Consider the following 13,721-nt stretch of genomic DNA (forward strand, 5'->3'; position numbering starts at 1 on the left):
GTCAAGACACAAGAGGGGAAGACTTGAAAAGAGAGAGCTGCTCAACGTCAACTTAGCATTAACTCCAAACAAGGGAGGGAGAGTAAATTATGCTTAATAGTAATACTACCTCCAAAATAAGTATAAAACAAACAATCATGGATGATAAAAGAGTATAAAACCAACATAAGGATGATAAAAAGCATAAACAAAAATTCATCAATAATACAAGGTACGTACAAACACAAATTCATCAACATTTAGTCATTCGGATAAAGAGTTTCAGAGAATCTCTTCTACATCCCCGGGAGAAAATACCCATAACATCCGCAGAAACAAATAATCTAAGGCGGCCCGCAGTGTTCTCCCATAATTTGAAATGTTCTCTTCAATGAAAGGTACATTAATACGCAATGACAAAACAATCTAGAAAGACAGATGCCTCAATACTGTCGTATTTGTCCAAAACCCTAGAAGGAGAGTTCAATGATATCATCTTTTCTTAAAACCATATTTTTTCCGTTCATAGAACAGGTCTGTCTTGGCACTACCCAAATTGACAATTTTTGGACAACCATCCCTATCTTTCTCCTGCTGTGTACACTCTTTGCAATAGTAGGCATCAGAAATTCCCACGCCTCCGCAGATAACACAGCGACCCTGAAAGGACCCGTAGTTGCATTCATCACATACTCGCACCAGCGTGCATGGTCGTACATAGGAGTCACAAATTACGCACTTCCCATCACATTTCTCACATAACCGTCCAATGGCAATACCTGGCTGCTTCCTGCACATAATTAGATCAGGATGATGCTTGGCCATTCTTGCTGTGACTCTTAGATCCCAGACTCGCTAGTAGTAAAGCTGCATCAAGTAACACTCACAGGGTTAAACACTGTCCCGGGAAAAAAAAAAACTACCAACAACAGGCCACCAACAATTCAAAGGACAAGAAATGTGATCGTGCCCAAGAAGCAGAGACATTTTCAAAATGTGCCTCAAGTTGTGTACCATGTCAGACATCAAAACTTGCCGTTACTAAGTATTTCTGTATGTGTCAGATATTAAACCAAATTTATCACATTATTTTAAACTTCTTTTCTAGAATAAGACAATTCTTCAACACTAGGGAAACAAGTGTATACACATCGGTGGGGTGTATCTATCACTTGAGCAAGCTAGAACCACGTTACAAGTATCCAGAAACAAGCAGCAAGACTGCAGCAGAACCTAGAGCATTGTAGTCTGTAGATTGGTGTGAAGATCCTTGGGACTGAATATTATTGGATTGTCTCTCACCTACTTCTCTCTTGCTTCTCAGATTGACTGAATGAAAGAATGAGGATAGCCCCTACTAACACTTATTTAGAGATTAAAGCAAATGTGGTCTTTATTTTTTTTGTCATCCGATTAAAGATGTCAATGCACAAGGCTCCCTGCTTTCTGGGAGTCGGGAGAGTTGTTTTTGTAAGCAATCTTACCCTTGCTTCGCCATTGTAATTTCATTTTTCTGGATAAGCTGTATAAAGACAATTGTGCCACCAGGAAATTAACCAATCCGTGAGCAGATCTCAGATGCCTTCTGAGTGTTCGATAACAGGACAAGCACATTTTGGCCATATCCTCTACCTGTCTAATAAAAATAAGAACTAATGCTAAAATATGAATCCATGCACGCGTGCTTTCTTCAATCTTTGAGTGCAGTTGTGCAGCATAAAAAATCCAGGCTTCAATGTTGTAAGCAAGATCTATCAAGACTAGAAAAATTAAACACGTTCAACCAAAAGATGAACTATAAATAGACTTGTACATTATGGAAGGTAGCTTGGATCTATCAACTACTTGTAGAACCTAATGGTAAATTACAAACCATTAGCGGGTTGAATATGAAAATGAGTTAAGGTTTTTTCCCTTCAAACTGTTAGATCTATGTGAAATCATGCAGTCCTGTATGGGCTATTGGAATAGATGGGGCACACTAAGCTTGATCCAGTTTTCAGAAGTTTATAGGTAAATTAACAAGATGGAACAAGCTCAGATGTTTGACTAAATTCTACAGTCCCACCTCTGTTTCATCGGACATGATTCCATCTAAAAGGACCACCAACTATAACTAATGTTCCATGGCAACCAGAGGCTTTCAAGTTCCCAAAATCTCACATTATTAAACCCAACCATTTAAGTATTTATATAAAAAATATTACATTACTTATAGCAATATTATTCCTCACTTTGAATAAAATAAACATGAACAAGAACATGCTTGAACACAGCTGTTTGAGGATCATGCTATACCAGGTGATAACTCAAGCAACATGTCACGCCCTCAGATAGAGGGTCGGACAATTAGGTAATTCCGGAAGAATTACTGGGAAAATAATAGAATTGGGAGAGAACACCAATAGATCGAGAGAGAAGAGAATGGGAGAGAGAGAGAGATAGAACGGAGAGAGAGAGAGAATTCGAGAGGGAAGAGAATAGAGATTCTGTTATGTCCAAAGCTGCTTTAACTCTTTTACAACAGCCTTCTTAAAGGTAACTCCTTTCAGTTAGATAGCTAAATGTCAGTTGAAGGAGATGTAGCTGTTCTAACTAATTCTACCACCTGTCTCGGACCGCCTACAACCACTTAACCTCTTGTGGTTACAGTTGGTTACAAGAATTCCCCAATGTCTAATCTACCCCTGGGTCGTAACAATTCCACTCCCGATGAAAAAATTCTTGTCACCAAGAATTTACAGCGATGGGCTACAGTTCAACCAATCCCTGCTTTCAATACTTGCTGACTCCTTCTCTCCTTCTTTCTCCTTTGCTTTTTCCTTTTGAGTAGTAGAAGTGTAGCTGCGTTCACAGCCTTTGAATGTTCCTCCTCCGCCTCAGCCCTTTCTCAAACTCAACAGCCTGTATAGAATGCAGCTATGACCAAGGGCGGATCTAGAAATTCAGGTTTTGGGGGGGGCTGAAATTTTAAAAACTTAATATAATAAAATTCTTATGTAACCAAAAAGTCAATACAACAAATTTTCATTAAACTTGTGCTCGACGAGGTTTTGAAACAAAAAATTCATCCAAATTAATGTAAATTTCAGGAGATAAGCTTGAAGGAATTTATGTAAATTCACTAGATTGATTTTGCACATTATAAATTGAAGTACTTTCACTAGTATGATGATTTCTTTTTCAGAAAAAAAATAACAATGTTTTTCCTTTCTTCGCAGAAGATTGTTGTTCCATTCTAAATTCTAAGATACACAAACAAAAAATAGCACAATTCAATAATCTAAATTCTAAGATACACAAACAAAAAATAGCACAATTCAATAATCGAACAATTAAAATATTTAACTCAAGATTTGAGGCAAATGCAAGGCCAATACAACAATTGTATTTCAAGAGTTCAAACAAGAGAAGGCAAAAGTATGGTCGATTCAAATATTCAATCACAGATTCACAATAACAAATTCCAGACTTCCAACCACGACAATTCCTAACTAAATGCTGTAGTCAAATAGGCAAGCAGACACAAAGTTAGAAAAATCACTAAATTAAAACTTGCTGAAAAAAGGCCAAGACTTCAACAACAAATCAAGCATAAACAGGTAAAAAAAAATATGGCCGAAAAATAGAAAAACTATCTAGATTTAGCTGTCAATCGAGAGAATCAAAGAAGAGAAAACATACCAAAAATATAGATCCGGGCTCGAATGAAGCAGATCTGGAGACTAGAAGTTTGGGGGGTAAAACGAAAACCTGAATCAGAGGCAGCGAGCGAGAGCGGGGGTGACTGGCCTAGCGAGCGTGGGGGCAAGGGCGAGGGCGAGCGAGAGCAAGAGAGAGGTAGTTAGGCAGAGAGCCCTCGGCTGAGGGCGAGAGGCAGCGAGGGCGAGCGAGAGCGAGAGGGGTCGGGCGAGAGCAAGAGAGAGGCAAAGAGCGAGGGCAAGCGCGAGTAGACGAGCAAAAGAGAGGAGGCAGAGAACGAGAGCAGCGAGGGCGAGCGAGAGCGAGAGGGGTCGGGCGAGAGCAAGAGAGAGGCAAAGAGCGAGGGCAAGCACGAGTGGACGAGCAAAAGAGAGGAGGCAGAGAACGAGAGCAGCGAGGGCGAGCGAGAGCGAGGTCGAGAGAGGAAGGAGAAGGGTTTGCAGCCAGGTGGGCTGGGCTTGGCTAAAAAAAATTGAGGTGGGCTGGACTTAATTTGAACTGGGCTATTAATAAATAATTCAAAATTTTACTTTATAAATTTAAATTTTGTTGTGGGAGGCCTAAGACAGCTCACACATAGATACGCCCCTGGCTATGACTCCTAAGCTCCCTTTTATAATAGTTTCTGCAACTCCTCCCTGGTGATCACCTTGCACTCACTGGTTTATTCATGAAAAACAACCTCTTGTTCTTCTTCCTCTTTTTCATCTAGTCCTTTCATGTTTAGTAGCAATCTTCTGCATTGGTGGCCTGGATGGAAGTTGTCTCCGCATTTATAGCACAATCCTAGTTGCCTCTTCTACTCTAACATAGGATTTTTTACTATATTGAGGTTAGATTTAACCTTGAGATTTCTTTCCAACTGCTAACTGGTGGGAGGATTATTACTCGGCAGCATTCCGTGCTTTTTGAAGATTGATTCTAGAGTAAGCTCTTGTAACATTGCCTTCTCAGCCATCTATTTCACTATTATAGGCATCATTGTCATGTCCCTAGGAGGATTAGAAGGATAATATTGGATTGAGATATAATAAAAGGGGTAATATTGTAATAGACTCATATTAGTTTGTTAGGAGATATTTGGTTGTTTGTTAGGAGCACATGAGTGCTGTTAGAAATTAGTTAAAGAGCTACCTATGCCTATAAAAATGCCTATTGTAGGAGGAGATGAATATGCTTGAATTAAATGAATGAAATCTGATTCTCTCTCTACAATTTCTCTACAATCTCCCTCTCATTTTCTCTTTATTTCTCTCTACATTCTTCCTCATTTCTGTCCATTTCTTCCTCTCAAATATTCTGTTCTTGATTCTATTCATCAGCTCCTTCCGATTGTCATTCCAATCCTAGGCTAAACCCTAGGTTCACGACAATCATCATCTTAACCATAGATCTCAACTCATCTTTTAATCCACTAATAAAATTGGACACAAGGTATGGTTCAGTTAGGCTCGGTTGAGAGGTCCATATCAATGCTCTCGGTTCCTCAAACTGCATTTGGTATTCTATCACCGAACCCTCTTGCCTTAACTTGTTAAATTCTTCGACTACATCTGCCATACTTTTTTTTCCAAACCGGTCACATAATTCCCCCGAAAATTCAGCCCAACCAGACTCACCACCCTTAACTTGTGTCCAACCTTGATACCATGAGTCAGCCATATCGTTGAGATAGGTTGCTGCCAAGGTAACCTTCTACTCCTCATTAATATAATAGAATTGAAAAAATCTTTCAAAACAACAGATCCACCACCATGGCTTCACACCCTCAAACACTGAAATTTTCAATTGGGGCATAGGCCTATGTATAGTAGTTTGGGAAGGAGTTCCTTTAACCTGATTGTCGTGCTCCAAAGTAGGCTGATCCTTTGCTTCCAGCCCTTCATTAGGTCTAGGAATAATGCCATCTCGGGTCAAGATTTGGTCATAACTCATTCTTGGGGGTGGTAGACGAAATTTGGGTAGTGCGACTAGCATGTCGAACATGTTGTTGATCTTCTGACCATATTGTTCCATCGTCTCCTTGTTCTTCTCAAGTTCTTGCGCACTTTCCCTAGTGGCTGCAATATCCTCCCAACTCTAGATCACAGTTTCTTGGGTTTGGGACATGCCAAATTCCAACACCTCCATTCTTGATTCCAATTGCTTCATTCAGGTCCCTTCAGCCATTCTTTGATCGAATCGGAAACCTTGTCTTGACCGCCTTCCTTGCTTTGAGTTGCTGCCGTCCGCCAATTGTTTCCCTTGCTTTCGAGTCGTGCCTTAAGACTGTCGAAAATCACCGTCTTTGATACTAGATTGTCACACCCTCAGATAAAGGGTCAAACAATTAGGTAACTCCAGAAGAATTACCGACAAAATAATAGATTTGGGAAAGAAAACCGATAGGTTGAGAGGGAAGAGAATGGGAGAGAGAGAGAGATAGAACGGAGAGAAAGAAAGAATTTGAGAGGGAAGAGAATAGAGATTCCGTTATTTCCAAAGCTGCTTTAAATCTTCTACAACAACCTTCTTAAAGGCTACTTTTCAGTTAGATAGCTAACTGTCAGCTGAAGAAGTTGCAGTTGTTCTAACTATTCTACCACCTGTCTCCAACTTCCTACAACCACTTAACCTCTTGTTGTTACAGTTGGTTACAAGAATTCCCACCAATGTCTAATCTACCCCAAGGTCGTAACACAATAGATGCATATACCATTCAACAACCCAGCAGAAACTAAAGTGTGAAAATGGGACAAAATTATGTGATGACAGCCAGCATTCATCTATGCCATAAGTTATGGGGAATATTGGATATATAACAAGGATAAGTTAATGTAGATGACAACTCTTTGGCTATCACCCAGAGACAAGTTTGTACTGTTAGGGGTTGAAAAGCCAACTAGTGGTATTAGTCATTGAGCAGGGCTCATCAGCATAATATCAGTGTGCTGAGTCTGGCATCAGAGGTTTGGGTGATCTAGTTATATAAACAATATCAAGTTCAAACACGTGCTAGAACATACAACCAACTCAAGCTGTTAGAGCTTGATATATGATCAGAATGAATAAATCTCATCTTAGATAGGCTCAAAAGATAAACAAGCTGGAATATATTTTGAATCCAATCACGTCAGAATCCAACCAAGAGCATGTTCTGAAGCTAACCAAGAGCCAAGCTCGAACGAGCAAATACTAGCCCGGCTATTTTCCAATCCGCATGACCCCACAACAACAACAATCACAAACCTTTGTCCCGTCAGCTGGGGTCGGCTACAATGGCAAACCTAAACCTCTCAACCCTACAACCTTAAATGAATATTTACGAGATAGTTAATTGCAGGAAGATCATTTGTGCGGGGAGTTGACGAAGGGGACTGAATAAAATAACAACTACGACCATAAACATGTTCTAGAAATCATAACTATTCCTTTTGTAGTGTTTGACAAATAAATATACGAAGAAAGAAACAAGTGAGACTGACTCTTCAGTTCCTTGCCAAATCCTTTTAAAAAAGAGTTAACGAGTTCTTAAGTCCTGGACGTTCTAGTAATCAGTCATATTATCCATAAAACATTACTATGTCTAGAAACAATTGTTCAAATAAATCTATCGAGGAAGAAACGTAACCACGCAAATCTAGTAGTGAACAACATTACTTAGCTACACTTCCAGTCAAATTACACAGATTCATACAAATTAGTGGGGTTCCGGGCTCGCATTGAAACCCTATATTTACAAATTCTGTTTCCATGCCAAAATCCAGTTGCCCACAGTGAAATGTCATAAACCTAATCTTAGTAATCTAGTAATCAAAATTCACAATCAACTCATGGGCTTTTGTGAAAGAACAACAGAAACATAAACCCTAGAAAAAGTACAGATCTCAATGTTCTTCCGGGTGCGAGAGAGAGAGAGAGAGAGAGAGAGCTAACCTGCGGCGCGAAGATATGGAATCAGATTTCCCGAAGATCCAAATGTGCACAGAGCGTGCGATGAAGGCGGCCAATCAATAGAGTTTTCGCCGGCGGGAAGAGACTAGAAAAAGTTTTGGCAAAGAGAAGAAAGCGTAACCGCCTCCCTTTTCTCGTGTCTATAGCTCCTTCAGCTTGGACCGACTTAATTAATTTTGTTTATATATAAAATTAAAAGATCATTTATCTTTAAACATTACTTTTGTGTTTGTAAACAAATTTTACGATATAAAGTTTGAAAATTGAAGTTGTTTACTAAAACTAAGGCCCGTTTGATATCCATTTTTTTTCAAGGAAAATATTTTTTTTACTTAATTTTTTATTTAGGCAGTGTTTGACAGCAAATTTTCTTAAGAAACTCATTTTCTCATTTATGCTCACATGATTAAATTTTCTTCAAATCATGGAAATCAAATTCCTTGAGAGGAGGAGCTGAAATTTTCTTAGCAATTAAAACAGCCAATTTACCGAGCGAGAGAGTCGAGAGAGCTAGAAAGGCAGCAAGCGAGAGACCAAAAGGAGGGCCGGCGAAGACGAGTGATGATCGAGGTTGAAGGGGATGCCGAAGAAAGCGAGGTCAAGGCCGAGTTAGCGCTAGCAAGCAACGAATCTAGACAAAAGGTAAGAGCGACTGAGCGAGGCAAGCGAGTAGCGACTGAGCGAGACAAGCGAGTAGCGACCGAGAAAGGCAAGCAAGACAGCGACGATCCGAGTCGTGTGACGGAGGCAAGAAGGCCGGAGAAGAAGAAGGGCAAGGGGATGGGCGTCAGCAATGAGGGAAGTAAGAGAGGGAGAAGGGTAGGGGGTGGGCCGCGGCTAGGGAACGAGGGAGGGATTGCAAAATAAAATATTTTTTATTTTTAATAATTGATAAATACAAATATATAAAAATAAAAAATTACGTATAAATTAATAAGTTTAGAATTTTTTTTTTTGTGGTTTCATTTATCTGAAAAAATAATTTAAGTAACTTGAAATAAGTTATTATTTTAATTTTTCTGTACATGATTCAATATTTTTCAATACATTTTCACCATTGAATTTTATGAAAAATAATGTCTATCAAACATGAAATGCCAAGAAAATGATCAAATTCTATATAAAATATTACCAATCGAACACCAAAAGATAAAAAATAATATTATTTTTTAGGTAAAAAATAACATTATTTTTTAGGTAAAAAATTATACTAATCAAACAACTTTAAATTTTCTATTTTCAAAAATTCATTTTCCCTACAATTTAATTTCTTGTAATTCATTTTCTTTTTACCTAAATTCTACTATTATAATCAAACGCGTCTTAATTTTCCTATCAATCAAGCAACAATATCAAGACTAAAGAGAATTGTTCCTAAGACAAAAGTCGAGCGATCGGACAAAGAATATATCGATTTCGTATCGGTAAGTTGTGAGTTTAATTCTCGTCATGCGCAGTGAAGCAAAATCTTACATTTGTGATTTACCTTCTCTGTCGAAATTGAAGGTACAAGTAGCTAAGGCGTGCAAGGATAATCATCCCAAGACTAAAAAGAATTTATATATCATATTAATTGTTACTTAAAATCAAATAATTATTAAAATATTTTTTTATTCCCAAATAAGTATTTTAATCAAAAAATTTTGTAATACTTTATTGTATTCTAATACTTTATTTTTAACATATGTAATTGTATTATTAAGATGTATAGTATATATTCATAATAATAATAATAATAATAATAATAATAATTTTTTTCCCCTCGCTCACAATGCTATCTGCTTTTAGAACCCACTTCTCAGATTGGAAGGGAACATGGCAAGCAAAGGAATAGAGTAGTGGGCCTGAAGCCTCAAGGACCTGGGCCTTGCCCTTGCCCGTCTGCCAATATGCCCTTTTCCTCCCTGGGATAAGAGCCCTAAATGGGAAAATAACGAAATGACAAAAATGGGCAAGGACGGGGCCTACTCACCTCACCTACTTTCCTTTGTAGTATTGCGCGGAGGAGATGTGCGTTTGCGTTTACTAGAGGGGGCAAGCGGTAAAAGACGACATCTGATAAAGGATCCAACGCGACAACTCGCTGTCAACTGTGAGTGCGATTTTGTTCGCCCCTTTAACGGGGTGAACATAACCCTTAATACCTTAAAAGGTTAAAAGTATATACTGAGAGTTAGAAAGTATACACTTTCAAGTTACTGGGGATTATGTTCACCTCATTAAAAGAATCCGATATTTTTAACTCTCAAAATATTAAGAGTTATGTTCACCCTGTTAAGAGACCCTTAAGGTACTGAGAATTATGTTCACCGGACGAATAAAATCGCACTCGTCAACTGCTGTTGGATCACCTGGGCCCACTAGCTGCTCAGCCCATTTATGAATTTTGTATTTCTTTTTTATTTTCATTAATTATCATTATATATATATTCCATTTTTTATATATCATTAGTCTTTAAATTATTTATAATTTTAAAAAGGTTATTATTATCTCATTTTAAATGACCTTTTAAGTATTGTTATTTTTACTAAAGGGTACTTTAATTAGTAAAATATAATAATGCACTCAAAAAATTATTTTAATAAACAACAATAAATATATTTTTTTATCTGTTGTCTCATAAACCAAAAATAGAAAAAGTTGTAGTATTATTACTTGTCAAAATATTATGATTATGTTAACATTCTTATATTAGTAGTGGACAATAAATGTATTTTAATTTTAAACAAAGTATATTTATTGTATCTTTATTTTACTTACAAAATAATTTTATTGATTGATAATAATGTATCATATTTTGTAATATTTTATTAAATAATAAAATTATTTTATAATTAAAAATAAAATATAAATACGTATTATTTAAAAATAAAATATACTCATTAGACTTTAATCAATCTCCTATCCTGCTTATATGTATTTGAAAATTTTTTCATATACAATAACAATAATTAGAATGGACCACCTTCAACACTTTTGAGATTTTAGTAAATTACAGGATATGCCCCCTATATTATCTAAATTACACTATCCTCCTCTTAAATTAAAAAAAAAATATTAAGAAATACATGGAATTTCATTTATTAAAAAATAAAGAATATCATATGTAATATAAATATAAGTTGAGAAGTAAATTTATATAGTTCTAGAACAATAGACATAATGAATATAATTTAAAAAAATATTAAATTTTAAAAATATCCAAAATAATAATTAATAAGACAAACACGACACAAAGCCGTTCAAGAGGCAAACTTGCAAGCTTCAGCTTGGATGGCCCACAACAATGCAAGTGGGCTCAATAGAGGGCACTGCCCCGCCAGTATGCTAATGCCATGCCTAGTTTATTTGGTATTTTCCTTTTTTGTATGCACCATATACATACATAATGTATATATTCGTGCATGTGACACAGAAAGAACATTCATTCATGGCATTTCTGTGATTAAAACCTTCATTCCTTTCCTTCCCCACACCACACTCACCGGCGTTTTAATTTAAAAAATGGCATGGCATGGCATGGATACGGATTATTTGATGTGTTACAGACACGACCATATATGGTTGTGCATGTGCTTAGTCCATGGTCGTGCCATAGTCCAAAGCAGACAAAATCAGCATCTTGCTTTGTTCCATCTAATCATTGTTTATTGAGCGTAATCATAGCTTAGCCCTTACACGTACGTCGGCATTTTCTATCGTTACCTTGGAAATATTTTTTAGAGTGGGACTGGTGTAGTGTAGGAGATAGGAAGGGTCTTTTAATTTAACTCTTATAATATATAAAATATATGAGTGTTTGTTATTAAAAATATTATAATTGAGTGTTTAAATAATACTTTCATTTAAACTTTTATATGTTGGCTAGTTTTTTTTTCTTTTTTCCTCATCATAAATTTCTAATCAAACTCAAAGATTGAATAATTATAAGGCTAATTAAAATTCACTCAATCATCTCAAAATTTATAATTTGAGATATTTAATTATTTTATAATCTTATTGTTGAGTGAGAATCACCCATTTTAACATTATTTTTCAACTAAAAACTAGATTTACATTCTAGAAAAGGAAAATAATTACAATGCCCCCAATTAATTGCAAATAATTACAAATAGTGCTATTATTACAAATCAATTAAAAATAAAAATGCCAAACTTACTCTTTAACTTGAGGAAAGTGACGCCAAATTGATGATTTGATGCCAAATTGATGATTATTTTTCTTCGTTTTTTCCTTTCAATTGGTGTCAATAATGTCCTCTACTTCAAAATAAATTTGGTATTTTTATTTTTAATTAATTTATAATAATATTTTCTTATAATTATTTAAGAAGATTTTAATCTAATTATAGAGTTAGAATAATGCTATTTATCTCCAGTAAAGATAAATAATAGTGATGTAATATCCCATGTAAAAGTATTTGTCTAGAAAAAATTAAAGGATGTCCAACATATTTTATTTTTTATATTATTTAAATAAATGTATAATATTAATTAAATAATTTCACATAAATTATCACATTACTGCTATTTATATCGATTAGAGATGAATAACATTACTTTTATAATAATTAATGATAAAATTAAAAAAATCCATAAAATAATGAAGTATTTAATTAGCAGAGGTGCGTGTTGACTATATTCACAGAGATTGAAGATGTGTTGTGTCCGAATCAAATTAAATTAGAAAGCAAGATTTGTGGCGTCATGACGATTATTGAGCTGTAATGGTTCTTTGTTTCCATTCCCTGGTGCTGGTTGCACCATGATCTGTAATGTGGGCCGCCGACAATAAACATGAAAGCGAGACCCAAAAGACACCTTAAATGTCGTATTAATGAGAATGAATTAAGGGCTGTTGCTCCGCAGTATAACATAATTGGAGGAGCGGACCCCTAATATATAGTTCATAAGCCCCCCCATCATGATGGGCTGCTTTAATAAGGGTAATCTTGTTTAAATAAAAAAATATATATTAAATTACACAAAATTCTAAATAATTTTCCTTCAAAAAAAAATATAATATGAAATTAACAAAAGAAATTTTTATGTGATTAGCTCGATCAGGGGCGGATCCAGCAATTTGGGGAGGGCTGGGTCAGGGGTGGGCTAGGGCTGGGCTGGGCTGAAATAAATTTAAGCTAGATTTCTACATTAGAATTTTAATTTTTTTGTGAGCTGTCCAAGGCAACTCACATTTATATCCGTCCTTGAGCTGGATCCACACATCACACAATAGAATCCTATTATTGTGTCTGTGAATCTAAGAATGGAATTGTGTAATGTGGGTGGAGGTGAAGCCAAGTAAGGAACAATTGAAACATATATAACGTGGGAATAGGAATAGAACAATTGGGGTTAGTAAATTAATATAAGTCTTTGTTTATTAACCACAGATTAAGTTGTGATTAACATATTATGATATAAATTTAAGATTTACGTATATATATATAAGTTTTTTTTATTATTAAAAATAAAAGAGGAGTCAAACAATGAGGCACTCAAACTAGCGTTTCCATTTGGTTTGGGCCATACCCATCACCAAGTTGGGGTGAGGCAGTTGGCGTGCCCCCACCCACCCTGTGCTTGTCTTCCCTTTCCAACAAACACACTTGAAAATGAACGGTCACATCCCTTAACTTTATTGGTCATCCACTTAAATATGCATATATATATATATATATATTATGATTTAGGGCGACTCAAATATTGGCTTACAAACTTATTGTTATATGTATTTTTCGCACTATTTTTTATGAGCTAGATTTAGTTCAATGTGCCGCCCCAATCACCCGGAGTCTAGAAAGTCTAGGCAACTTCGTCAAAAAAAGCTTATACACCCCCGAAATTTGAAGCTCATAAAACGAGCTCCTTGCAAGCTTCCGACAAAGCTCCTAACGAGCTCTCAATAAAGCTCTTAGTTCGTTGGACCGTTCAGTTCGTTGGTCTAAAAAACCTCCAGCTTGCATAGGTAACAAAATTGCTAAACAGTCAGAAGCAGAGCCTACTTAATTTATCTGAAACGGATCATACTCCTTGAAATAAGGATTCCACTCTCAGTTTTATGTAGATGATAAGGACTGTTTGTCCCCCATTATATCATTTTT

At 36.0% G+C, this 13,721-nt stretch overlaps 1 protein-coding gene across 1 annotated transcript; it reads right to left on the reverse strand.

The window, feature by feature from the left end:
* Window positions 1-216: 216 nt before the first annotated feature.
* On the reverse strand, window positions 217-7,766 carry LOC127798370 (PHD finger-like domain-containing protein 5A). Its single transcript, XM_052331896.1, has 2 exons — window positions 7,597-7,766; window positions 217-846 (listed from the first exon to the last, which is right to left on the reverse strand). Exon 2 carries the CDS (start codon window positions 802-804, stop codon window positions 472-474), a length of 333 nt encoding a protein of 110 aa, XP_052187856.1. The 5' UTR covers window positions 805-846; window positions 7,597-7,766; the 3' UTR covers window positions 217-471.
* Window positions 7,767-13,721: the final 5,955 nt, after the last annotated feature.

The sequence above is a fragment of the Diospyros lotus genome, chromosome 3, assembly GCF_014633365.1.
Source record: "Diospyros lotus cultivar Yz01 chromosome 3, ASM1463336v1, whole genome shotgun sequence".
NCBI classification, from domain to species: domain Eukaryota; kingdom Viridiplantae; phylum Streptophyta; class Magnoliopsida; order Ericales; family Ebenaceae; genus Diospyros; species Diospyros lotus.